Raw genomic sequence first — 26,964 nt, 5'->3', positions numbered from 1 at the left:
TTGGAAGTGTTAATGCTCAGTGACCTGTCCCAGGTTCAAGCACACATGACTCGGTTCCTTTCAAACAAGATTTTGTATCACACATAGCCACTTCACCTGGCATCCTCTGTTTTTCTGAAATTAGGGGCACAAAAAAGATGTATCCAGAGACAGTTCGCCACTGAACACATTCTCTCCACATCAGGGCCCAGGCCAATTTGCAGCAGGAAGTCTACAGACACTACAGATCTCGTGCAGCATCTATTCTGGGAGGGTAGAAGTGTCTGCCAGGCCCATGCCCTGCCAATGGCACAACACACTGAAGTCACCCACACAATTTTTTAAATAGAAGGAAGGCATATCTGCCTGATAAGCAGTTTGTAGGGAAGATCCAACCACATACCCAGCGTGTTTCCGTGTAAGTAGGTGGCATTCTACCAAAGATGAATCTAACCTAGGCACACTTTCAAAACGTGTCTGACTTCTATTCCCACTTAAGAAATTTAAGTAGTGACAGCTGCTTAAAACTGCTGCTCCATGAAGATTTTGTTGAACTCACCATTTATTTGTTCATATTTCCTAATTCCCTTCACTATGTGAGAGTGGCTGTTGCAGAAATTCCAAGGAAAAAACATTTTCTAAGTAACAGGGTAAATCACAATGGCACATGTTTTTCTCTCCTGCAAAAAGCCCATTATAGTCATTTTGTCCTTGGTCTATCACTGGTATCATTACTTATGCCAGTCTCCTCAGAAAAAATATAAATAAAAAGTGGATCTTATCAAAGTGATTTACTTGTGTCAGGACTGGAAGGGGACTGAAAGCAATGGCAGTTCCTACATAAAGAATGGTATAATTAAATTACTGCCTTTTAAGTGATTGAAAACAGTAGGCATATCGGGGCTATCTCAAAGAAGATTTTACAAAGAAAAAGACAGATGGTATTGTTTACATTATGTACCAAATGCCTCTTGAAACTTCTTTTTCCTTTTTTTTTTTTTCTTTTTTTTTTTTCCAGTACAATGTGAAATGCAACGAATTTCACTTAACTAAAAAGATCATCTCAGATGAATACAGAATTAATGAATAACAAATTAGGCCAGTGCTTTCTAATTGATTTAGATACTTGTCTATAACCATATTCAGAAGCAAATAATTACTGATCTTTAAAGACATGAAAAATTCAGGTGATTGCCTGTATTGTCTCTACTGACTTTATTTCTAGTAAGGGTCTGCTTATAATGACAGGCATTCCCACAGTATTTGGATGCAATGGAAAGACTACGTACTCTTGTTTAAGTGCAGTGGGCTGAGCTCTTCTCAGGCCTCACTGGATCCAAAAGCAGTTGGGGGATAAATTCACCCCAATAAATTTATGTTTGAATTACCTACAGGGATTTAGAGTTAAATCAAATGCCCATGATTACTGCAGACTAAATTCTTTCCAGATGGGTCTGTATGCTAGACAGAGAATTCTATTATTCTATATGGTTGTCTACATTTAAAGGAAAGAGATGACTTCTTAGTGAACCCTGTATCACTGAAGTCTGAAAACAAAGAAGTTTGTGGTTTGTTTGCTTATTTATTTTTAATATTGTAATATTGCAGGTAATATTCTGAATGTTTTTGAAGATTAATCTCATTAACTGGCACAAGAAGTCAGGATTTTTATGGCAGAAGGAATGGTTTGAACATACTGGATAAGGGAATTCACTTTGCAAAAGCAGTTCCTTTTGTGCATCTGGGATTTAAAGCTCAACATTTAATGCACTTATCTAGCCTAACTATGCTGGAGATTTAAACTATAACCTCATCATACCTAGTAATTTTTCATTTTGGACATTGAAACTTTGATTTACAACATGGGTGCATGAGATTCACACCAGGATTTAGGTACCACACAGCCTTCAAGTGGACATTCTTTGCAGACACACCCGCTACGTTTACAACTCTAAACAGACGTAACAACATACAAAAATATGAGCAGGAGTACACCTAGGGATGCAAATAGAAACAAGGAGAAGCAAGAAGTGGTGTATTTTTTCCATACATGAAGCTTATCTCTGAGTTCTCCAATCTAGCAATACAAGAGCTGAAATCTGCACTCAGGTTTTCCCCATCTTGCACAAGTGACCTAACAACCAGATGAAGGGATAATCTTTGCTTCTCTCAGTGTTTCAGAGGAAAGAGGTGGTGACATTTGCATGAGGCTCAACTATTTCCCACTCAGAGACCACCACTCAGAGATCAAGTCTTCTCAGAAAAGAAAGTGATTGGAACATGTAAAGTTTCCCACAGAGGCTGGAAAGAGGAGGTCAACCTTTCAACTCATTTAAGACAGAGGTACTACTTGCGCTGAAGTAGATGTGTAAGAGAAAGCAAAACGTATACAACAGGATTTAAGTGGCTGTGAAATCTTCTTCAGAATGCACAAAAACAAACAAATAAACGAAAAACCTGACAATGTGGACTACAGGTTCCTACTTATATCACTTTTTGTCAGTCTTCCTAAGCATTCTTTTAATGAAAGTTTGTCCTTCTTAGAATGTATAGAATATGATGCCCTATAGGGTGGGACAATAAAAGAAACATTTTCTTAGAAGTCTCACAGTATAATAATAATAATAGTAATACGAAAACACTCATTTATCTAAACCTTCAGTTTTATAGTTCCCTACGCAACATCTTCATGTATTTCAGCACATTTCAAAGGATTTATGGAAAAAGATAAGTGAAATTATGAACAAAAATGGGGGGAAAAAATGAGTTTTGGTGATTTTAGAGCTCTCCTTTGGTTTCTTCAGACATGGTCCATATTTATCTGCCTGAAGAGGAAAGTGATTTCCAGTTGCTTAGTGCTCCATTTTTTTTACCTGAGCTATTCAGTTTGCGATCCTGTTATCTACTACTTAGACCTGACAATTTGCATCTTTTAATGTAACTTGAAATGCTACGTTTTCTTCTATGAACAATAACCTTGATTTTTGGATAATAACAGATGACAAGCTGGAGAAGAGCAAGTTAGGAGCTGAAGGTGAAGAAAAAAGAAGAAAACTACAGGCCAAATGGAGAGGAAAAGAAGAAGCACTTATTGACTAGCGCACCATCCCAGGGAATACTGAGGCACAACAAATGTAAGAGGAGTTAATAAGGAAAAAGAGTTCAGGATGATCTAAATGACCTGCTTTCTGATAGAAGCACACCTCAAGCCCAGTCCTTTTAACAAGGTTCTGCTTATTAGGAACAAAGCAAGAAAGAAACCAGAGAGTCCTGGAGCAGAAATCTAAGGAAGTAAAGGACTGGGAGAAATTATCAGTTCACATGGTTTTAAGGTACATTGGCAGGACATTTTATGCCTTGTAAATACACGCTGAGTCTTTGCCTACATTTAGTCAGCATTGCACTTTATATACAGAGTACTCTGAAAGGGTCAAAAGTAGACCTTGATCTGCCTGATAGATAATTCACTAGCACTTCACAAATTAAACCCAAGATCTTGCCATGGCACATGGACACTCACAGAGAGGCTGCAGGAAGCATACTTGGGGAACAGCTGAGAAGCAAGGCCCTGTGTAAGGATGCTCAGTCTCTAATGCTAGCAAATCCAGATCACAGAAGTTCTCTCTGGAGCCCATAGAGACCCAGATCACATTAAGAAGGATCTTTAATCAAGATAAAAGAACACTTCTTCTTTGTAGATGGAAACAACCATTTCTTTACTGCTTTTTTAACATTGTGTTTTGTGTTCTTTTCTTAGTTGCTTTTGTTGTTACTCTGCTTCAGCTGAGCATTCACAACAAGCTGCTCATTACCATGACCTTGATTCTGAGATGTGTGATCATGAGCCCTGCTGTTATCAGTGAGGGCTCACTTGGCCACAATGCCTCATAAACACAATGCCCCCCATAAACAATTGCCACATACGCCTGAAGCTATGGATTTTCCTCAGTTCAGCACAGAGAGCACCAAGGAGATGGAGACAGGAAGTCTACCTTTTCCTTTTGGGATGAGGAAGCTAAGGGCAATATATTTGGTTTTGGCAGAAGGTGTTAGAAAATCTAATCCAGAATGAGTTTGCTGGAGCCAGGCCAGGGTTGGTATACATCTTAAATCTATACCATGGATTCAAAGAGGATGGAGTTGATATAATATTCAGGTACCATTTTACCATGAGCCAGGTTCAAAACCGACTGAAGACAAAGTGCAAGTCTTAGATCCAGAGACTGCAGACTTGTATCCTCTACAGAAGTCACTGTCTCAGTTATGTAGGCATCACATTTCAGAGCAAAGTACAGCAACCTATTAGCATTTTCTCTATTTGCCCTTACTAGCCAAGTGATAGGGAAGCAAAATAAAAGCATATCCTCAGAATCCACTCCCTATTCCTGGTGTCGTGGTTTTTTCTTTATGAGAAAAGCAATGCTAAAGAAAATTTATAAAAAAATAACATAAAATAAAACCTGACAACTATGTTTTGCTTGGCCATTCCATTCAACGCAAAGCAAAATACAGAACAGGATATAAAGTGTATGAATTATCAGTTTGCGGCCTGAATGACTTCTTTAGTTCTGCATTTCAAAGGTTTCCTTTTTGTTTTTTGTAGCTGCCAGTTAGTATGTTTGGAAGAAAGCCCAGATAACAGAAGACATCAGAAGTGAGGTGAGGTGAAGACAGATGGGATAAACGGGCTGAGGAGGCATAAAAATAAACTTGTCGGAAGTCGCACCGTAGTAGACTTCTTTTTTTTTAAGGGAAAATATGACTAATTTGTCCAAGATGCAAGTGCTAAAAACAAGCGCTAAAAAAATAAACAAAACGGGGGGGGGAGGGAAAGAAAGAAAGGAAAACAGCAGGAGGAACAAATACATTTCTATAACAGCAGCTAGGAATGAACAATAAAAACTGTCAGAAGCACTGTTCAGTTAACACTCAGCCTTTATGTTTCCATGGCTTATAGGTGTTACCTTATGCATGTACAAACACACAGACACAGACAGAGCACTGGAACAGGCTGCCCAGGGTGGTTGTGGAGTCTACTTCTCTGGAGATATTCAAGTCCCGCTTTGACGCCTACCTGTGCGACCTGGTGTAGGGAACCTGCTTTGGCAGGGGGACTGGACTCAGTGGTCTCTGGAGGTCCCTTCCAACCCCTACAATTCTGTGATTCTGTGATTAATCTGCTTGTTCTACTGCTAGATTAATATTGCAAGCTGACCTTACCACCTTACTCAACTCCAACAGGGTATGGACCAAATCCTCAACCAGAACAGAGCAACACTGTGACACTGCTTGTGTCAGCTAAACCAGCTCTAAACAGCGAAGAACGAGGGCTCATCAAACTACACCGGCTCACATGAACTGAAGTATAATTTGGCCCAAAATGTAGCACAGAAGCACCACATGTTATCACTGAAAGTCAAAACCATCAGGCAAGCGTTGGATGAATGCAAGAATACATGCAATTTTAAAAAAGAAGTGAAAGGAAAATTAAGTTATGGAACACCAATTCTAGATGATTTAAGGAGAAAGAATGGGCGCCTCTCCAAGTGTGAGGCACCCTCACAGTAAGCACCTGATTACCAATGACAGTTATGGAATAGCTATAACATGGAGGTGATTTAGCTTGGTTGAAGACATGACATGGGAAAAGTAATGTCTGAAGGAGGAGCATGAGGATATTAAATATGCCCACTCTATATCTCTGCTAAATAAACTTTGCACAAGACGGAGATAACAGAAAAGCAGGCCTAACTAGAAAATAAGCTAGGCTATGAGTGCTTAAAATCTTGGGAACTGAAGAGGTTTTAGCTGGCAAGGAAGGGTTTATGCTGGAGAAAAGGAAGAGTTGACTGCTAGCAGTAAGTAGAGCTGGAATAACCTCAGCACACCTGCAGCAGTATGAGTCACCAGGTGTTTAGGTACTGCTGTACCCAGTGTCTCTCCTTGAGTTCAGAACGTCACTTCTTCCCACCTAAACAACAGCTATGGGAAAGCCCTACTCAAGCGTGGACAGAGTACACATTTCTGGCAGCAGACTGGGACCTTTCTTCTAGACTAGCAGTAAGCAGTAGGAGCAGGGAGGAAGGTAGCCTCTGTGGGGTAAACAAGGAAGAAATGGGAGCAGAGACAGCTGCTGACAGCACATTAAGTACATGGTTTGACTGCTACTTCAGCAAGACAGTACCTATATCTGGGTATTAGCATCCATTTCACTTGCAGCCTTGTAAGACAGTACAATGTATCTCTACATTTCAGACATGAAGCTCCTCAGGGGAAAATTCAGAATCTGATTATTATGCAAATCTAGCTGGTACGCTGGCTTGTGGCTCTCTTACTTCCCCCAGCCCCCAGACCTTGCTTTCTCTGCCTAGAAATCACTTGGTTGTGCAGCCAGACTTTCCCATTAGCTCCTTAAAGCACGTCTCTCTCTCAGAAAGGATTGTATGTGCAGGTATACTGCCTTGGTTATCTTTAATAGTCTCAAGGTCACAATCTGAACTTGCCTATCACATGCTGGAGAAATCAGAATGGCAGTGTTCAAGTCATAATTGTGCTCTGTCAGCTCGTGTTTGATCATTAGGTTACAATTCAGTAGTTTAGTCCACCTTCAAACGATCACCCATTTCACTGGATTGTTTGTATGACACTTAACTGTAATGGTTTTATTTAATTATTTACCCATTCTTGAAAGGCCACCTTCTTACCCATAACTCAAAAGACAAATGCCGAATCAACTCTGTTTGAATGTTGATATTGCATCTTGTCTGAGTTTGGCAGTTTTACTTAAGCAGAAGCATAAAGACATTCCCTAAATTTTATACGCAGAGTGTTTTTTTTAACTATTATTATTAAACAAATGTTGCCATTAAAAAAGATTTCTCATCATCCACATTACTGTGTTTGGCATCTTGTAGTCAACACCACAGAACATCAAGTTCCACAGTCTGGTAATTGCAGCTAAATGTCTGTTTTTTCAATCACAACCACTGCAGAAGCCTTCTTTATACTACTAATAATAACAATAATAAAGTAAATACCACATAAAAAGATCAAAAGGTGAGTCAGAACTTATCTAAATCACAGTAGTTGTAGATAAAGCCAGTCTCGTTGCCATAAATAGATTAGCACAAGTAACGTATGGAAAGAGTTGATTGTGGAAGGAAGGAATCTCACATCCTACTGAAAATTCAATATATGCCAAACTAACGTAAGATCTTTTTAAACAGTTAAAAGCTTTGTATAGATAGCTATAAGTACTAGCAAATGGTGGTAAGGCAAGGAAGTTAGACAACAACAAAAGAAAACGTAGGAACTTGAAAAGCTTTGTGTTTGTCGAGCTCCTTTATCATTTTGTAAACCTGACTACCTTTACATATATTATAACTCCAACACATATAATGCAAACAAATTTAATCCTAAAGGCATTTGCAGCTTGAATGTCCTACACAGAGATCGTAAATCTAGAATGGGAAGCTTGAAATCGTTAAAGTCACATATTTATAAAATCATATTCAATTAGGTTAAAAAAGTGCAATTTCTGTCATCATGTCATAAAAAGATGTGTTTTTCTCTCAGATCTACTATAAAGAAAAGCTCCCTATATTGTTACAGATAGGGGCTGTTTTCAATCAGTTACAAGGAGCAATCCAATTACCGGATGGTTTAGTGCAGTAACTGACTCCAGACTAATTTAATTTCTTTAGGTCTCTAAAGATCAATTGATCTGATTTGTTTCCCTCCCCAAAGGCTGTTTAGGAAAAAAGCAGGCTTAAATACCTGGAAATGAAATACAAAGCTCTGTACACTTTCACACTACTTAGGTCATTCTGAAAAGCTGGAACTTGTGATAAATTAGCACTCTCTTGGCCCTAACATCACAGGCAGCTTTACAGGACACCGTTAAGATCACCACCCTACACTGCAGATTATGCATGCACATGCTGTACACAAGCTGTCTTAGGAAGAATCATATAGAAGATATGTGCACAGCTTCTAGGTGAGTATTCATTTTTCAAGATCTGGGCAAAAGAGCAGCTCTACTACACAGTCTTTCCCCTGGCATAGATATGTACGGTATGTATATATAAGCATTTTTATCAGACAGTTGTCTAACCAAGCATACTACATTTCCATCTTGACCAAGTGAGAGTCACACTGCTCTATCCTGTGTATCCCCTGCATCTTGTAATGCTCACCTCATTGGACATAAGCCCGGAAACCCTTCCTGTGTCATACCTTGCATTGCTATCTCTCCTGCTTCACATCAGATTTATTTAAGTAATATTGCTGGTGCTAAGATGAAAGCTGTTGAACAGTGGGCACTTTGAAAATGACATTCTTATGTGCCTGATTATTTAATGCTGGAAATGAATAAAACCTTTGGTATGTCTGGACTATATCTGATAACTTAGGAAATTCTCAATCTCCTGTTAGCTAGCCCCCTTGTCTATCACACGCTCACTCTCCTATTACTTGATAAACAGTGCAGCAGACCTTTTTTCTTAAACACCGTTGTGCCCTAATCAGAGCTAAATGTTCCCATTTAAGTGAAAATAAGATTGTATCCAGACCCAGGTCCTCAAATGCAGAGTTTTAATGGGATTTCAATACTTTTCCACTGACTGTTTTTGTATTTATTGTAGGTTTCACATTTGGATACCTTATCTTTCATGGCAACATTCATGCCTGGGCTAGGCTGCCTGTCTCAGGCTCTATTCTTATCAATAAACAAAAGGGCACTGTGGTTTATGCTCAGCATTTCTGACTTCGTGCCATGTGCTGTTATAATAAGATGTCCTCTGGAAAAATTCCCTTCATACCCAGCACCACGATAGTCAGTTCATCAGCACAGAGGTAACTCAGTTTTTCTTCCCGCTTATCTATTCAGACTCTCTCAGCCCTTGCAAAGCTGTGTCATTAGATGTTGCCTGTCTGTAAAGCAAGAAAACTGAAATGTGAAGAACAAGGTCTCTTCTCTTCCTGCATGTCCTTTCTTGACGATTTACCACATTCCTGCCTGAGCTTTGCAAGTTGTTTATTTTCTAGCGCTCTGTCCAGAAACCAAGCTATGCTATTTTTGTTACACTTACGTTGCTTTCCCCCTTTTTCATCTAAGACCTTCATCTAGAAAGAAATTTTTAACAGCTTTGCAAGCATGCATTATTGTTTATGCTTTTCTTATTATTTTTCCTCAGAATTACTGTTCTTTCACTCAGCTACTTATCGGATCACTGATGATCCAGTAATAGTAAGGTATAAGTTGTATCAACACTTTCCAGCCATATATTTGTTGGGATTCATTTGTTTTCACAGTACTGTAAAGAGATTTTCTAGCTATATGCTCAATAAAGTCATATTCCGTTTTGTCCCCTATATGCACCCATGGAAAATGAATCACAGATACATCTGGATATCCCCATGTAAAAGCCTGGAGGGTTTTGGCCTCTTCCAGTTTACTTTCATGATCATATTCTTATAGGAAAAACTGGATGTGCTATATCCATCTCCATCAAGTTCTCTTCCAGCCTAAAGGACACAGGCTGCTTAATTTACTTCATTTGCCAAGCCATTCAACACAATATCATAAAAATGAGATGCACTGGAGAGCTACCAAGAGATCGAAGTTTATTTCCTACTCAGCTGTGGGTTAATGCTTCCGTCCCTATGGCAGCAGTTGCTTATAATGAGCTGTACACACAAAACTCCACAGTTTGCAGATAAAGCTTTTCCATGATGAAGCCTGCAGTACAATTTTGGTGAAACAAAAATGGCATCTTTGTCGTAAGAGTGGGAGTTATGGGATTTGTCCTGATGGCAATAATTGCTGACTTCAGTGTCTGGGACTGCTGAAGTGTATTTTGGGAAGCTCCCCTCTCTCTTTTCCACTGAGTGAAGGAGTGAGGAGCTATAAAGATGTTTTTCACAGGACCACTGCCCTTGTTTCCCAGTGACCCAATTCACAGCCCTCAATAGGATTAAATGGCATGATAAGAAAAAAGCTTTTCATTCTAAAGTTTTAAGACCAACTGTCTCACCCTTCAAGAAGCCCCATCAGGAAGATGAATATATCAGCCCCAATTGGAACAGATGTCAAAACTCAAAACAACTCTTTCTTTGTAAAGTTTGTAAGCATTTTTAAAGGAGGTGCAGGAGGCTTACTATATGCAACAAGATAACTTTAAAATGCACAGCTTCTCAGGAGTTGAAAGGATGCTTTTCCTACAAACTCTCCCTTCTCTTTATCTTATCTGCATGGAAAGTAAACAGAAAGTCCCCATTACCTCTCGATATCAGTGAGTCTGGAAGAGTCACGGAATCCTTTGGCAAAAGGGTTGCTGTCAATTTTCAACTTGGTTATCTGGAAACATAGAAAAAAGCAATGCAACATGAAAATAGTGTTAAAGTATGGCAGTGTACAAAGTGTTTGCCTATCCATTCTCCTGACTTCACCACTAATTGTATCCACATTCTTTATGTGTGTGCACAATTCTTGAGGTGCTGCAAAGCCATGTATACTATCTATACGGGAGCAAAAAGACAAAAGGGTACAGCGGGCCCAGACTTTGTATTACCCAGAGCCAGGAGTAACCCACTTGCATGAGTCATTATTGCTTCCAGACAAAACAAATCAGGTAGTTTTCTTCCATGAGAAAGCACTGCATCATGTGAACATCTGAGCCTCTCCATTGGAGCTGTACATCAGCTATGTCCAAACAGTGGATGGCTGCCTGCAAACTTCAGACCAATTTTTTTCTATATATTTTTTTTTAACTGTCATGCAAATATTCTCAGACAGAATTACCTCCTGTCACACAGGGGAAGTTTAGCTGCTTTTGCATGGAAAGATAGGGAAGGGAAGGGAGGGGAAGGGAAGGGAAGGAATGTAAGGAAGGAAGGGAAGGAAGGAAGGAAGGAAGGGAAGGGAAGGGAAGGGAAGGGAAGGGAAGAAGGAAGGAAGGGAAGGGAAGGAAGGGAAGGGAAGGAAGGGAGGGAAGGAGAAAGAGAAGAAGGGAAGGGAAGGGAAGGGAAGGGAAGGGAAGGGAAGCCTTTACTTTTTGCCAGAGTAACCACAGACCAGGACACCCTGTGGCACCAAGGGTGTGCTGAACTTTGCAGTGAAACTTCCCTGGAAGGGATGGGGGCTTCCACTGTGTTTCTGGGAACAGGAAAACACACCATCACCCTTAGCAGGTTTCTAGCTGTCCAGTTAAATAAAGTTTGGTAAGTAACACCTGAGACAATCAAAACAATATTTGGATTTACCAATTACGCTAAACAACAAGGGGGAGTTAAGAGTTTTTCTTAGAACAGAGGGACAACATGGGGTCTGTCATTGGCTGAGGTTCTGGGGCTGTCCTGCCCTGCAAATACACACAGTGACAACTAATCTCAACACTAGCTTTGCAACAGCTCAGAAAGCCAGATGCAATGTCTTCCGCCTCCTGAGAAGTCTATGTGCCAGATTTGCAGCAATGATGGGAACAGCAGCAGGTTGGTGCCTCACGTATGGGGAACATTTTTGTGGCAGCACTTGAAAGCTACCTTGCAAAAAGACAAGCTCTAACTAGTTCAATTGACTTAGATCACCAGCACACTGAGCCAAGTGTACTGCAGAATCATGAGGGTTTCTATTCATCTCTTGAGTGTATTTTCACCAATCAAACTTCCATTTTCCTAATATTAAAGATTTGGTATGACATCACAAGAGAAACTTTTTGTATTCACCAAAGCCAGATGAGACTCACAATCATTTATGGCCATATTTTTCCTGAGAGACTGTCTCACAAACAATCAGAGAACATCTGCTAGAAAGCATTTTAAAATGAAATTTGACCTACAATTCAACTCTGTGGCAGTGGTTTGACTGTTTAAATAAATGCATGCCCTTTAAATCTTAAATTATGAGATAGTTTGTTGAAAGTGTAATGTATTTAGCTTTTATCTAATAACCTCCAGAAATGTAATCAACCCCTCCTTAAAACAGTTCTGAAAGAAATGGCAAAAATGAAAAAAGGCTCCATTTTCATTAGTCATAAATAAAATGACAGCATCAACCTCTAGGGGTTCCGGAGATGTTCCATTGAGAAATTTTCCAGGACTCATTGCATGTGCTTTGGGAAGGTTGGTTTGGAAACATCTCTGATATAAATATCATTGGTAAACATAAATCAGTCCTATAGAGATAAATGCCAGGTTTAGCTAGTTTGGTGCCTCCTGTGTTCTACTGGTTTCTACTGAAACTTAAAAGGAAAAATGTAACCAAATGTTCAAACTGTATATTTTTTGAAATAGTCATGTGCTGAATCTGAGTCTACAGTCAAGACATTAGACGTTGGAGCCTTAAAGCTGGATGTGGGAGCTGTCACAAGGACTAACTTAACACTGCCGCTGCTGCATCCACAGCTTGTTTGAACCCTCATGCTGTAGTTTCATTTTGTCCATGGCATTTGGAAATGAGTTTGTTTTGCTTTACATTAAAAAGCACAGCTTTCTTTTAAGAAAACAGTAGGTTCTTTGACTCTAGGATGCTGCCTGCCCACATGTTTGGACAGTTCTTCTTAAATTTTTCATAACTTGGGGGAATTAGAGATGGAAAGGGTTGTCTTTTTGAAATGCAGAAGACATTAATCCTTTTAAATACATTTTGAGTAGCACTGAAGCCAACGACATATTTCTACTGACTTAAATATTAAAGCTCTACCCACTGTAAAGCAAAGCCTCTGCTTTCCAATTGTTTATATACTTCCTAAAATTACTCATTAGCAATCCATTGTTTTGATCTCCTCCATTTTGTATACATTATTCACTGGCATGCAAATTGACATTCAAACATCTGGATGTAATCTGGGCAACCTCTGAAAAGCCTATCTCAGACTGATTTCCCTCACATTTGAGGCTTACAGCTTAATCAGTCAACTTTTTAAACCCATGAAATCATAACGTGCAAACTAGAGTATTGCACAGCTAATTGCTCATGGCATGAAAGATCACTTCAAATAAGAATGGTTCCTTAATGAGCTATAATTAGAAAAGGACAAAATGATAATATGCAAACTGCCTTGTATAGATAGAAGGGAAGAAAAATGAAAGCTACTTTCATGTCATCTTTATTCCTGTGAATAATTCTTATGTCCTTTGAAGTTAGCTGAACTATCTGTATACATAAGAATGACTTCTGAATATGAATGAAGCCAGCCAAAGCCACTACAAACATTAGAATGGAAAGGTAGGTTGTATCAGAAATTTTCCTAGGCAAGACTGGGGGAAAATGAATTTTTGGCAGGGTAGAATTTAACTGTATTTGTGCAAATTAGCAGCCATACTCACCAATTGATTCTGGTAGGCTGTGACAGCAGTAAAAACTGTCTCTGGAAAGATAAATGTCCTGAACTCTTCAGATTTCAGATTTAACAAGGAAGCTGTGTGATCTTTCTTCTTAATGATGTGGACTCTTGGCTGGTACTTGTGCATGGAGTTTAAAATGATCTGCAAGAAAGAGTTACAAGACACTGTACTGAGAAGAAGATTAGCAAGACCCTGAAAGACTATAAAACTGGTCAGGGGCTGATTCTGGCAATGAGCTCTTCAGATCTTTTGAGAAGATCCTGACTTCAGAAAATGAAGCCATAGAAGGAGTCAGTTCAAAAGCTGGTTTCCTCTGCCTCCTATGTTACCAGTAAGCATTCATTTTTTGGAGCATAAGTACCTATTCCTACAGACATGGTGTGTAACCTACATGACATTATTGCTTGTATGTGACCTAGTTTGCAGGTTGCACCTGCAAATGTGGGTATTTTATTCTTGAAAGTGTATGACCAAGACTTAATCATGCAGGTGCAAAATATAGAAAGCCAAGAATCACCCCCCTCCAAACAAACAAACAATGCCTGCACAAACTGTCTGACCAAAAAATAAAACTTTCCAGATCTTATCTCTATCATAGCAAGCCTTTAAAGCAACCTACGTGATAGATGCTCTTCACCATAAACTACCAAAAATGAAAGAAGTTAAACTAGTACAGAAACCCCAAATGACCCAGTTTTTCCATTTTGTCTCATTAATTCTTGTTTGTGGGCCCCCAAAATAATTCTGAACTTAACGTACCATCTAACCAATTCCAGTGTTCACTGGCGTCAAGCAGCGATTCCCATTTGCTTGAATTACCATGGGATGGAGGCCTTTTTGGCTGCCTCTAACCACAGCATTACAATATAAGAATTAAATACAGAGTTCGGCTTGCACCAGTCCTTGTTTTGGATATAATCACAGTCACAAGACTAAATTGGCAAAGGAGTGGGTGGTTCTATTTTACAGGGGCCATAACTACACTGCAGCCAGCTCTGTACATCTGGAATAGCTAATGTGCATTCCTTGAGAAGCGTTAACTTCAGCTGAAACACAGCAGAAGCAAGGCAGTACTTTGTGTTAGTTCAGTAAATAGGAAAGGTTGCATGTCTTTGTTTTTCCTCTGGGGACAAATATTACTATGACAAGTACTGTGACTTCAGGGGTGAGGGATGCACATCGCAGAAGTCACTACAGGAGCCATTGTCTGTCACGTCAGCCCCTAGCAAGTAAGACCCTTTTTCAGATCACTTCACCATTTTATCATGCACACACAATGGCCATTGACTTTGCTGCTAATATCCTCAGCACATTTTTGTCTCTCTGTGAGATTTTGTCATACCAGCCTAGTCTCAGACTGTTCTAGGCAGCCAGAAGAGACATTTGAAAGGACATTGTGGAGATGGTGTGAGCTTACCTAGGGCTCAGCCCATGGACCATGATCTATCATGACTGTGATATCCAGCACTGCATTTGAGTATCAGCCGAGCAGGAGGAGGAGCAGGCTGTGACACAGCAGCCCCACACATTCCCCGTTCCCTCATTTCTCTGAGACCATCAGTCATGACAAAGAAACTCTGTATCCCAAATAACACCATGCAATTCTTTATGAGAGCTTTCCAAATCCAAAAGCATACAAGTAACAACCTCTGCTGCCCTTTTCTACACCACACATTCCTCCCAGAAGCAAATTGGGCCCAAAACAACTGAATGCAGCCAGAAAGTGACAGGACGCCTGTGTCCAAAGAGAAGAGCCCTTGTTAGAGTCTCTGCATGCGGTGCTCCACCTGCATCCCCACCCAGACTGCACTCGCTGGGGACTGCACAAGCCCTTAATGCACTATTAGATCTATGGAAACAACCTGGAAGAGCTGGCTACATCAGGTGCTTACTAGTCATTCAGAATGACCACAGGCCCCCAGCCATCCCTTATGCCCCACAGCTGACACCTCAAGCAGGGAGGTGGTCAGAACAGGTCCTTCCAGGATTAGCAGAGGCCAGATGGGCCCTGTGGGCAACTGGCTCCCACCAATGGCAGGCCAGTCACCACAGGCAATCTGGATGCCAGATGCAAAATCCCCGAGGTGGCTTAGAATTTGGGAACTGTGCTGGGAATTTGGCTTCCGCATTAGCTCAGGAAGAGAGTTGCTGGGCAAGGTTTGCTTTTTAAAAGCCTGTAGGTTCCTAACTTCTGCCAGGTTAACTTTAAGAAACACCTGGGCGTAACTGCCTGTGGCTATTCTGAAATCCCAGCTTTCACAGTTGCCTGTGTTCACACCTCCATGTTTGCTTTTGCAAACGTTCATCTGTTTAAGTTTTGCTATCATAAATGCCAGAAAAGCAATTATGATAATGTATACACTCATGATTCACCTCACCCTAAGCCAAAAATAATGCCACCACAACCGAGTGCAACCAAAAGTCCCAGGGAAGGACAGCCAATGTGAAAAACATCACCAAAAATCTGACAAATAACGTGCTCATCAGTGTATCTCACTGATACACTGATGTATCAGGGGGAAAAGAAAAAAAAGAAAAGAAATAAAAGAGGAATTACTTGCTGTGCTGCAGAAATCCAGAGGCAAGAGCCATTTCCTTTCTCTGGTAAAGATATCTGCAAGGGTTTCCATGGTGCAAACTGTATGTCATGCACACAGAGATAAGACTTCTGCTTGATGCTTGGGGAGAAAATGTTCATAGCTATGGGGTTATGTGTGCTGCTGAAGATACACAGTAGCAACGCTTGCCAACTCCAGAAGTCTCAGAATAAGAAAAAGCAAACAAATGGTAAGGCAAACAAATGCCTTTCTTTTCTTCAGATTCCTTTTCAGGAAACAAACCACTCTACAAATAAAACACCGTAATTACCTTTATAACCAAAACTGTCTTCTGGATGATGGAGAAAGCAAGCCACTAGAACAAACTGGCTCTAACTGCTGTACCCATAACTAGTATTAAAAGACAGGTTTTAGGTCATTAAAGCTTCCTCAGGAAGTAACATGCTTTATCAAACGTAATTAACATTTTAGTAGAACAATTAAAAAGATCTCATCAGCAAAGCACAGCTCTTTCAAACAGAAAGGGAAATTTTGAAAGGCATTTCCATTCCTCCCCTCTGCTGGACCTCATCAGCTGCACTGGCCATGCCACAGCAAACATCCTTTAGAGGCTTCAGAGGAAGAATTCACTTCTTCATTCTATAGAGCATCCGGACACGATATTTACACAGCTTCATAAGGCAGCACATAAAACCTGACACCCTCATTTGGAACACAGAAGATGGCAAAACACTAAGAAGGGAGTTCTCCACGATAGCATAATATCTGTCACACAAATCTCAACACAGGATCAAGCCTTCCAGGCTTATTCTTAACCAACTGTGCAAAACTTTCCATCAACTTCAGCCATCCAAAGCCTTCGTGTAAAGAAAGCGTTCCACCTCCACCACTTGGAAAGTGAACCACCGGCCACACCTCACCCGCTGCAGGCCATGTTCCCCCGCTGCCTGCCTGCAAAACACTGACATCTTGCTCTGTTATGTGTCCCTATTCCCGACAGCTTCGCAGCCCGACTTCTTTTTTATACTCATCTGGGCTTCTGGGAACTGCACTGCTCCTAACTAGTGTGCGATATACTGCTGCAAGCCCTTTATTAGAGGCACACATGGCCCCTGTTATGATGAAAAATGCTTCTTTTTAAATGCGCACGTATACTGCTCTATCATCACTCGGTGAAAGAGCCCACAAATCTTCAGCTTTGCCCTTCTACAGACTATGAAATAAGAGGGGGGGAAAAAAAGAAGACAGCCTCTGCTAGTCCCTCTGCTAGGAAGGGAGCAGTGCTGGGAACTGGATTCAAGAAAAACATATCAACACACAGAGCTTAACAAAGAACAACACATAGGCATCTAGCTGAGCCTTTTTTTAAGGAAACCATGTTTTGATTGTTTGTTTCTAAGAAAATTTTTAAATGCAAATGACAGTGGTTCAATTTTTAGGTCTTGAAATGATCACAAATCCTCTCTCAAATGAGAAGTATTAGCACCAAGTGCAGCTCAGGCAGTCAGCTGCCACCTCAGCCAGCCTGCAAAAGCAACAAGCAGCACTTTGTGGGGCCTTGCTGACACCACGGACACCACTGTTGCTCTGCTTTATCGGTCAGTTACCCCCTGGCACGTGTCAGAGCTCATAATGAGCCCCCTCATCCTGACACCTCATTTACTGACCCTGCATTTAGGCTCTTTCCTTTTAACTCCCCCATTCTCAGCCAATAAGCCCATCCACCGGGTTCCAGATAGGTCTTATGACATCAGGCTGGTATCAACAAGCCCAAATTTCTTTTGGGGCCGGTTTTCTCCAGAGCACCAAATGAATGCCGTGGTATGCTGACTTTCAGTCATCCCATAGTTATTTCAAGAGCTGTTGAGACACATTTCACAATCCCATATCTCTTCTTGTGGTGTCTTTTCTGCTAACTCCACACCCAACTTGTGTTGCGTCTGGAGGTAAAAGAGTTCTTGTGGAAGAAACCAACCCTAAGAGATGGCTTGCAATGTGGCGCATCTTCCAAGCACACAGGGGCCAAGCATGCAAGCCTGAAAGCCAGTGTGGGTGGCTAAGCCTGCTGCCAAGTCACAGCAAGGCAAAGGCGGGAGCACAGCGCAAGCTCAGTCTTCCCTTCTCTCCCTCACTGAAATGCTCAGCTCCACCCCAAGTGTTTCCTTCCCCAATGGATGTGGTGGCAGAGTGTGGTTTCTCCTGGTGCTTTCCCCCAAGAAGGGCAACTCACGTGGCCATGCTGATCCAGCTCATTGTTCGTCAGCTTCACCTTCTCAAACGACACCATCTGCTTCAGCAACTGCTCACCTGTGAACGGGGAGTCGGGGTGCACGTACAGCCTAAAAGACACAGGGAAAAGGCCTCTGCATGAAAACTTGACTCAAATAGGTACCATCCCCATAGGAAAATGCAAAGCAAAATTTTGCTTTCAAGATGTGGCACGGTTTCACAGCAGTAGGTTTCCTGAAAGCTCTGGGCAATACAGATCTAGTAGTAGAGCAAGAAGCACGCAATCTGCCCAAATGAATGAATGCCATTAATGAAAGCCAGTAAGGCAGATGCCTGAAGTTGTTTAGTTCACGGGAACATAATGAAGAATTCTGTGACCAAGTGCTAGATTGCTCCCTGGCCATAGCTATTGTTTTATCTGGTTATCTGAAATGGAGACATTAACTAACGGTCACTGTTGCTTCTTTTCCCGAGTGAAAAATTGATCTTCTTTCCCCACAGCTGTACTAACAAGCACTTAAAATAACAATGACTGCAGCTCCAAGAGAAAAAACACAGTGTCATTAGAGAGATAATGGGGGAATGCAGATAAAAATGCATTTTTCTTTATATGTAACATTAAGCCGTGATAATGATTTTAACCTGCATTCGATCACACGTTGGCTGTGGTGATGTGTGTTTATAAAGAGGTTGAGGGCTGCAGTCCAGGACAGTGGTCTGACATGAAAGAAATTAATTGCAGCTCTGTAATTAACAGCCCACAACCTAGGAAATTAAACAGAAGAAAAGGAAGTAAGGAAGACATGCAGATAGAATGATATATACATTATGACTAGACTCGGCTCAAGTGCCGGGCTATTTAAAAACAATGATTTTATATGAATAATACATTGATAAAAATGATTTAACTTGAAAGTGCTTTTGAGACAGCAAATTAAGGTCTGAATTAGAGCTTCAGCCAGTGCAAACCAGGCTGGTTTTGTTGCTGTCAGTGCACGTTATCACTTGCAGAGGTCCTGGCTCTCTACAGACTCTGTTTTTTGCCACACCAAGAGATTCCCTCTATCACACAGGGCTGAAATGCTGGCCGAGAGAGAGAATTTGTTTGCTTTTTTTCCTCCATTGAGCCATGGTTCTAGTTAAGCAAAAGGAGAATGGAAAACCCACAAAACTATGAGGTGTAACTGCCTGCCGGACCACGCAGATCCCCAGTCAACGAATAGCTGAGCTAAAGCCCCCTGAGGCACCACTCTGCTTCTCCAAGAGGAAAGAGATGTGATCGTGGGCTCTCTGTTTTGCCAGCGGAATCCACAAGGCACAGTCCTGCTGGTGAAACTGAAGCTTTACTGGCATGGCTTGCTCCAGGCGGGCAGGATGTTTTTCTTCTCTTGATCTGCAGCACCACTTGGCTGGTTCAGCTGCACCCATGGGAGGGATGCTGTGCCAGTGAGACCAGCACACAGGGTCCTCCCTGCTCTCAGCTGTAGAGCGAGGCTTGTGAGGAAATAACAGTGCGCCTGAAAACCTGAGATCTTTTATGAAAATCCACTTTGCTTTCCTGTATAAAACAGTAAAAACGTGAATTTTCGGAGCCTCAAATTACAGAAGGCAAAGAAAAAACAACCCTGACCATATCACTTCCAGCCCTGCATCTTTGCAGCCAGTCTCATGATTTTTTTGGAGTCTGCCTCCTAATTTTTCATGTCTGGATAGCTAATGCTGTTTACTGTGATCACAGAGCATCAGGCTCAGCAAGGTTTGGCTAATTGGGACCAAAAAGCCAAACTATTTCAAATATGCACTTGGGGAGTACGTTAGGATCTTTGTGTGCCTACAAGCCGAGCACCATTGTTTTGTGCCATATGTAGTTAATGGCTGGCACAGCACTCATGCTGAGAACGAGTTAGCAGGGAAGACACAGAAGGATTGGCACCCGAATAGTGGTTAGGCACATGTGTAAATAAACCTGGCTTTTCCATGCTGATGAACCGCGTGCCTCCAACCCCGCCGCACGCATGGCTCCACCTGGCTGACTGCACCTCCTTGCACGCTTCTCCTGCAGCCTGACCATGCAGCAGAAGGCTCAGAGCTAAATGCATTGCCCTCTGAGGCAGGGAAAGCTGATGTGAGTGGATTAGAGAAATAAACGCGCGCATTCCTGCACTGCACACGAAACAGCCCCAGAGCAGCACGAGCTCTGCTGCCCACGGCCGGATGCGGTGATCGTTCTCCCGAGCTCACTGCAGCTTCAGGAGCCTTATTTGGTTGTGAATTTGCTCTACGGTGTTTTATGATACAGCCCAGGTTTGGGTACAATTTCCTTCTTGCATAGTTGGGAGCGCTGCAGTGCTCTGCTTCTGTTTAGTTTAGCAGCTGTTCTGGTCCTACAAGCCTTAATTCTACACATGCTGCTTTTAATTACCTTTGTGCCCCAAACAGATAATTTTCAAAGTACAGTTCCTTTAAAAAGTTTCCTCCACAAGTGTGCAAACACTACAGTTCCATTAAATAAATGATGATGGGCAGCTTACTGCAGCCAAATAGAATGTGTATGTGGAGGGGAGCGTGCATGTACGCGGAGGCAAGGGGGGCAGAAAAGAACTTTATGAGTGGAAGAAAGGAGACGAAAAAGAAGAGGGGCAAACAAACGCACATGCTGAAACTTATGAAACTGATGATTCTTTCTCACAGCCTCAGCAATTTGGAAGAGCAAACATGAAGCATCACACAGGAATTCTATTTCCAGTTAGTACCCTAGCAGACTGACAAAAGACTCTCTGAAAAGTAATCTTACTCAAGCATTCGTTGCAGCACTAACTTGTCTGACAGCAGGAAGACAAGGGATATGAGTGCTTCTCACAGCAAGTTCCCTGAAGGGCTCGTCTTTCAGAGGGAATCACAGCGTTCTGTTCAATTCTGAGGAAGATTGGCTTAGTGCTGAAAGTTAGTTTTACAATAAGAAGGAGCAGAGAAACCCACAGGTTGGATTCTGCAAAGCCTTATATGTAGGCATAAGGGGACTCCTGAGCAATCCTCAGGTTGTAGTGGTACCCACACGGATATGGGCAGAGAGGTGCATGGGGAGGCAGCACCTCAGGACCTGCTCAAGTGAGAAGAGATACAGCTGTGTGCCTGGGGAGGAGGGGGTGTGAAAGAATGCTGCTGGAAGAGCTCCTCTCACCAGAGCAGTAGCAGATCCATTCAGGGTGGGAATGGTGCTGCTTTCTGCATGAGCAGGATGGAGGCCTCCTACCTCAAAAGTTGTACCAAGACTCTGCCAACAGCATCGGTAATGCAAACAGTAGCACGCTCCACCTCTTGCCAAGCTTCCCTTACTGAGTAAGTAAAGAAGAAAGCGCATGTACATGGCACCATGCATACAAAGGAGAAGTAACCTGTATCTGCCATCAGTCTGTTGGCTGAACATCCCGAAAGGGAAATGAGACGTGCAGCAGAGGTACACGTTTGCACAGAGGAGCACTGATCCAACAGGAACCTTACAGAGCTGCCACCAGACAGTGACAATTAATGCTAAATTCCAGCAAGGTTTGACCCCAGCCCTATAGCAGCTAGCAGGAGAGGAGCTGCTCATTATTTCAAAGGATCGCTCTCTTATCTTATATTCTTGTGAATATTCCCATTGAGCTAGTTGATGTGCAGATCAGCAGCCTACCTAAGTGTACCCTAAAGGGCGCATAAACGAATGCTAAAGGGAGAAGCCTGCCCTGAAACTATTTCTGTCCTTCCCCTTTTTTTTTTTTTTTTTTTTTTTTTTTTTTTTTTTTTTTTTTGGTGCTGAGTCCTTTGGAGCAGGACACCCATCTATTTTCCGTGGGGTTTGATCGCTGCCCATTACAGTATCCCAAATGAAGCCCTCTGACGCCAACCACGCTGCAGGAAGGAGCTTTTGGCCACGAAAACAAAGCTGCCATAACTCCTGGGTTGCTGCTTTAATAACAGCTTCTCCGTGTGCACGCCTCCTGCGTACTTCCCCGAGCCGCCTTCGGAGATGAACAGTCAGCAGGATTTCAACGGAGCTACTCCGACGGGGAAATCTCTCAGCGTTCGGTCCCCAAACAAACCCATCAAAACAAAGCGCTGCCACTCCTTGCTTCACTCCTAACGTCTCTCTCTCTTAATAAGCAAGATCTCAGCCCAGGGCTAAGGCACTTGGCGCTGCCTGCGATGCCTGCGCGGAACCCTCCGCCGGCGCTAACCCCGTACACCCGCAGCTCTGGCTGAGCAGAGCCGGCCGCGTTGCGGTCCCGGTTCGGGGACAGCAGCGCGCAGCGCATTGCAATGCTGTACGGGGGCCGCGGCTTCCTCGTGCCGGGAGGAGCCATGCTCATCAACAGCCGTAAGGGAATGCTCATAGAGGTTCGTTACCTACAGCAATTCGCTTCTGTACAGAAGAGGTGATGCTGCAGAGGAAATAGTTTTGCTTTTCGGTGGTTTTTGTGTTATTTCTTTTCCCCCAGAAGTCTCATGATCTGCCACAGTTCCTCAACAAGAAACCCTCTGTGCCATAAAACTGACCCCCCACTTCACTCGTTGCTTAAGGGACAACTAAAGGCAAGAATCAAAGTATCGTTCAGTAAGCACTGGACGTGTTTTGAAGAAATAATTATAATGGTAAGTATAAGCAGCACTGCACTGTGGCATTCCTGCCGGATTTGGATTGCGTTAAATTATAAGGTCAGACGTAGGGAGGAGGGCAGAACAAACCCAGGGTCAAAGCAACGGGTTTTCACAATTTTTTTCTGATCTGAATGGAGGTAAACTTCATTTAAAAACACATACAGACATAAAAGAGCCTTCAGCCAGCAGCTTCCTTTAGAAACGCACGCTCATACACAAGAGCCTTTGGCCAAACCCCGTTCGCCCTAGAACACTCTGCATAAATCAGCCCTCACGGGGAGATCTGAGGCCCCACTCAGCACCGCAGAAATTAATCATAGTTCTGAGATCGAGTTGGTCGGGCACAGACTCGAGTTCTCAGAGCGCTGTTTGCAAACGGCATCAAAGATTGATAGCAGGTATTTCAGGAAAAGGGGGGGAATAAATAAATAAAGGCAAAGGGAAGGAAGAAATACAACTGCAGAAGCCCACAAACCTTGCTGGGAGTGGGGGGTCGGCTTTCCCAGCCACCAGCCAGGAGGAGCGGTGGTAGGCATATCTGTATCTCTTATTGTCCACCGGAACGATATCCATTAGCACGATGTACTTGGCTTCAGGATCCACTCCCGAGAAAGAAACCCTAATGGTGGGAAACATCCTCCTGGAACAGAGGAAAGCAGGAAATAAACGTGGGGACGGGAGACAGAAAGGAGAGCTTCAGAAAAGCTGCTACAAAGGAAATTTCTATCCAAACCTCCTGAAAAATAACAATAATAATAATAATAGAATAAAAGCATCTACCAGCGCTGCTTCAATGCGACAGAACCTGCACCCTGTGCACCTCTACAATATACACACAAGTGCTGCTTGAAGTTCAAACGATTTCTTTGAAGCAAAAAGAGAAATGGCAAAAGTGAAAAAGCAAAGGAGAAAACGATTTTTTTATGCCCGTTTTTTTTTAACAGCACGCGGTGTTTCCAGCAAATCGCGGTGCCGAAGCAACAGATATAAATCTATTTGTAATGGGACACGTGCTGGAGCAACAATGCAGCAGTTAATTCAGCAGACACGCTCACCGATCTCACATGCATTCCTATAATATTTCTAAGAGGCGTTAAGATTTTGACAAAGTTCTCAGTTCTGAAGTGTAAGCTTTATATAGTAGACCTGAACTAGCTTTAAACACTTTGTTATTATTGTTATTGTTATTATTGAGCTACAAGCTCCAGATTTTATACATCCTTTGGAGTTAATTTTTAACAGATACTGGCAGAGCTGTTCCTTAAGAGAAACAGTCAGCAAACTGCTTTCCGAACCAGACACTTCGGGACAAACCCCGAGCAGACGCTCGGCTCCTTCGGGCTGCGCGTTACCGACCCCAAACCAAAAACGTCTCTGGAAAAACGGAACGTTTTGAAAGCGACAGCAAAGCCTGGAGTCCTTCTGCGCGGTATTTACAAACGAGAGCGGGAATAATCCCTGCTTTCCACACCGTGTCCGTGCCGACACAGCTCCGCGCTCACAGCCCGGAGCCGCTGCGTGCGGGCAGCTCCGGGCACAAGCACAGCTCCACCATACGGCTCTCCCCCGTACGCCCCGCGCAGCGCAGCGCGCACCGTACGCGGGCTGCTCCCACCCCTGTCCGCGCTGCGCTCCCGGGTCACAGCCGGGAGCTGGAACTTTTTGCATCTCTATTTCCTCCCACCCCTTTTAGTTTTAAAATCTCTCTCTTTTTCTTGTTTTCCCCTCTTGAACCCTCCCCTTTCCCCGGCGCTGCTCTCGGGCCGCCTCCAGCCGTACCTGCCGGACTTGGTGATGATCATCTCGGTGCCCAGCTCGTGAAACTTGTCCCACAGTTCCTTGGTCTCCAGACTGCAGGAGATTTTGGCCATCTCCTCGCTGGGGATGATGGGGGTGGTGGGGATGAGGGGCTCGGTGCACAGGGCCGAGGGGCTGCCGCTGAAGTCTCCGTGAGGTTCCAGGCCGGACAGATCGCTCAGAGGCTGCGCGCAGGAGGACTTCTCAACGAATTGCTCTGCGGGGTTCGGGGGAGAGGAGACAGAGAGGGGACGCTGAGCCGGGGCGGACTGCCGGCAAAAAGCGCTTTCCAAAAACGAGGCATTTCTCGCTCGATCGGCCCCTTCCTTCCAGCGCTCCCGCAGAGCCGCGCTGCTCCTCCGGCCGGTGATATGAGCGAGAATATGGGGAGCTTGGCTCCAGCCCTTCATCCACCCCCAAAAGAGGGGAGGGATGCCCGGAGCCGACCCTGGCTGCGAGGCGCGGCGGCTGTGGGCGGCTTCGGGGAGAGACTGGAAAGGAGATTTCCCCCAAATCTCCAGCTAATAGAAGCCGGGGTACAGATAGTCGTTTCGCTTGGATTTCTAAGTGAATGGCGTGAGGAAACGGGTTTAAAAAACTTGAAAATCGATTAAGCAGCGATTCTAAATATAAATAAAATAAAATAATAATATTCACAAAGAAAAAGAGAGATATAGCCAAACTTAGCCTGCGTAAATGTGCCCGACAGGCTCACTGTGACACAGCCGGCCTGCACCGTGCCTCAGCAAAGAAATAAAGTCCGCAATGGATCCCCGGAATACCCGGACAGGGGGCTTGGAGGGAAAGCGCGGAGATGGGCTCTTCCCGCCCCCCCCCCCCCCAGCCGAGGGTCACATCGGGCAGTGGCCCTGTGAGCTCGGTGATGATTTCTTGTAGCACTCTCTTGAATACATGCAAGGAACGCAAGGCACACCGATTGGAGAGGGGGGTGCAGGCGTCTTTTTAATATCCTTCAGGAACGGGAATGTAAGAGATCGAAAAGAAGCCAAATCGCTCACCCGAAAGTCACACGGAATCGCCAGAAATGACCCCCAGCCGCCGGGCCGGATGCCGCAGGCTGACGCTGCCGCTCGGAACCCGCAGCGAGCTCTGGGAGCGAGGGGCTTTGGGGCTGCGGGCAGTTATGTCCTCCCCTGTGTACTCCGGGGCTTCTTTTCTTTGACTTTGAGAGCTATGGGTGATTCGCTTTGCATATTTAAGCTCTTTATGTCGCAGCAGAAGAGAAAAACGCGGCTACCTCGGGGCGTGAGATTATTCTACGAACTGAGAAGCCCGATAAAGAAACAGCGGAATGTAACCCGGAGGGACCGACGAAAGGGGTTGCGCTCTGGGCAGCCTCTGCCGAAAGCGACGAAAAAAAGACCGAAGCGGCTCTAGCGGAGCGATTCTGCTCGGGGAGTCGGGGAGAGGCAGAGCCGGGCAGAGGCAGAGCTGGGCCAGAGCGTGGGCCGGGTCCCGTCCCCCCACCGCCCCCGCCGCCCACCTGCGCCCGCCGAGCTGCGCTCACCCAGAGGCTTGATGGTGCTCTCGGCGGCCTCCTTGTCCTTGGAGCTGCCGCTCGACATGAGGGCGGCGATGGAGAAGGCGTTGGCCCGCGACGAGAGCTGCGGCTTCGGGGGCGGTGTGTACTCCATGGCGAGCCCCGCCGGGGCGGCTCGACTCGGCTCTGCTCCGCTCCTTTCCTTCCCGTCCCGTCTCGTTCCGTCCCGTCGCGGCGGCTCTCTGCGGCCGGGCCCGTGCTCTCCCCCGCCTTAACGCGCGGCCGCCGAGATGCTATCGGCCGGCGGCCAATCGGCGGCGGGACACGTCAAGGGCCCCGGGCTCGGCGCGGCCGCGGAGGAGGGGGCGGAGGCGGGAGGAGGAGGATGGAGCCGAAGGAGGATGCGGGAGGAGAAGGAGGAGGAGAAGGAGGAGGGGTGGGCAGGGGGCGGCCGCCCCCGCTCTCCTTCCGCGGGCGCTGAGCTCCCCCGGGCAGCCCCGCGCTCGGCGTTGGTTTTCCCGCAGCGGAACACCGCGTGCTTCGTGCCTGCCCCGCGGAGTCCCAGCGCAGCCGCAGCCCTTGTCGCACCGAGTGCTGCCGGTGGAGCGCGCAGAGCGCGGAGATCCAGGAGAGTCACAGCTTAGGGCTGCTCCGGGGCAGCGACGGGAACGGACGGTGCCCTGTGATCCCTTCAGCTCTCAGTCACAGAGACACAGAATATCCCGGGTTGGAAAAGGGCCCACAAGGACCGTGGAGTCCAACTCCCAGCTCCTCACAGCACCACACCACCGTGTGAGCGCTTGTCCGTAAATAAAGAAGTGGGAATGTAACTGAAGTCCTTCGAATAAAAGAAACCGAACGGATTTGCTCCCTGAAACGACCCAAGGGCAGGCGCGAATTTGTCGCTAAGTGCCACCT

At 44.3% G+C, this 26,964-nt stretch overlaps 1 protein-coding gene across 2 annotated transcripts in view; it reads right to left on the bottom strand.

Annotated features, from left to right (window-relative positions):
* TBX20 (T-box transcription factor 20) overlaps nt 1–26,356 on the bottom strand; it is a 35,609-nt gene extending 9,253 nt beyond the window's left edge. Inside the window, exons 1-6 of one of the 2 annotated variants that reach the window (XM_015855074.2) lie at nt 26,074–26,356; nt 24,528–24,762; nt 23,224–23,388; nt 18,112–18,220; nt 13,306–13,464; nt 10,260–10,336 (exon numbers count right to left, since the gene is read on the bottom strand). In XM_015855074.2, the coding sequence (XP_015710560.1) occupies nt 10,260–10,336; nt 13,306–13,464; nt 18,112–18,220; nt 23,224–23,388; nt 24,528–24,762; nt 26,074–26,200 (872 nt within the window). In that variant the 5' untranslated portion in view covers nt 26,201–26,356. The remainder of the gene's footprint in view (nt 1–10,259; nt 10,337–13,305; nt 13,465–18,111; nt 18,221–23,223; nt 23,389–24,527; nt 24,763–26,073) is intronic. The other variant, XM_015855072.2, reaches the window with a different exon arrangement.
* Nucleotides 26,357–26,964: the final 608 nt, after the last annotated feature.

Source organism: Coturnix japonica, chromosome 2, assembly GCF_001577835.2.
Source record: "Coturnix japonica isolate 7356 chromosome 2, Coturnix japonica 2.1, whole genome shotgun sequence".
NCBI lineage: Eukaryota > Metazoa > Chordata > Aves > Galliformes > Phasianidae > Coturnix > Coturnix japonica.
Note: the sequence above shows the minus strand (reverse complement) of the source record. Positions and strands in the feature narration are given on the sequence as shown.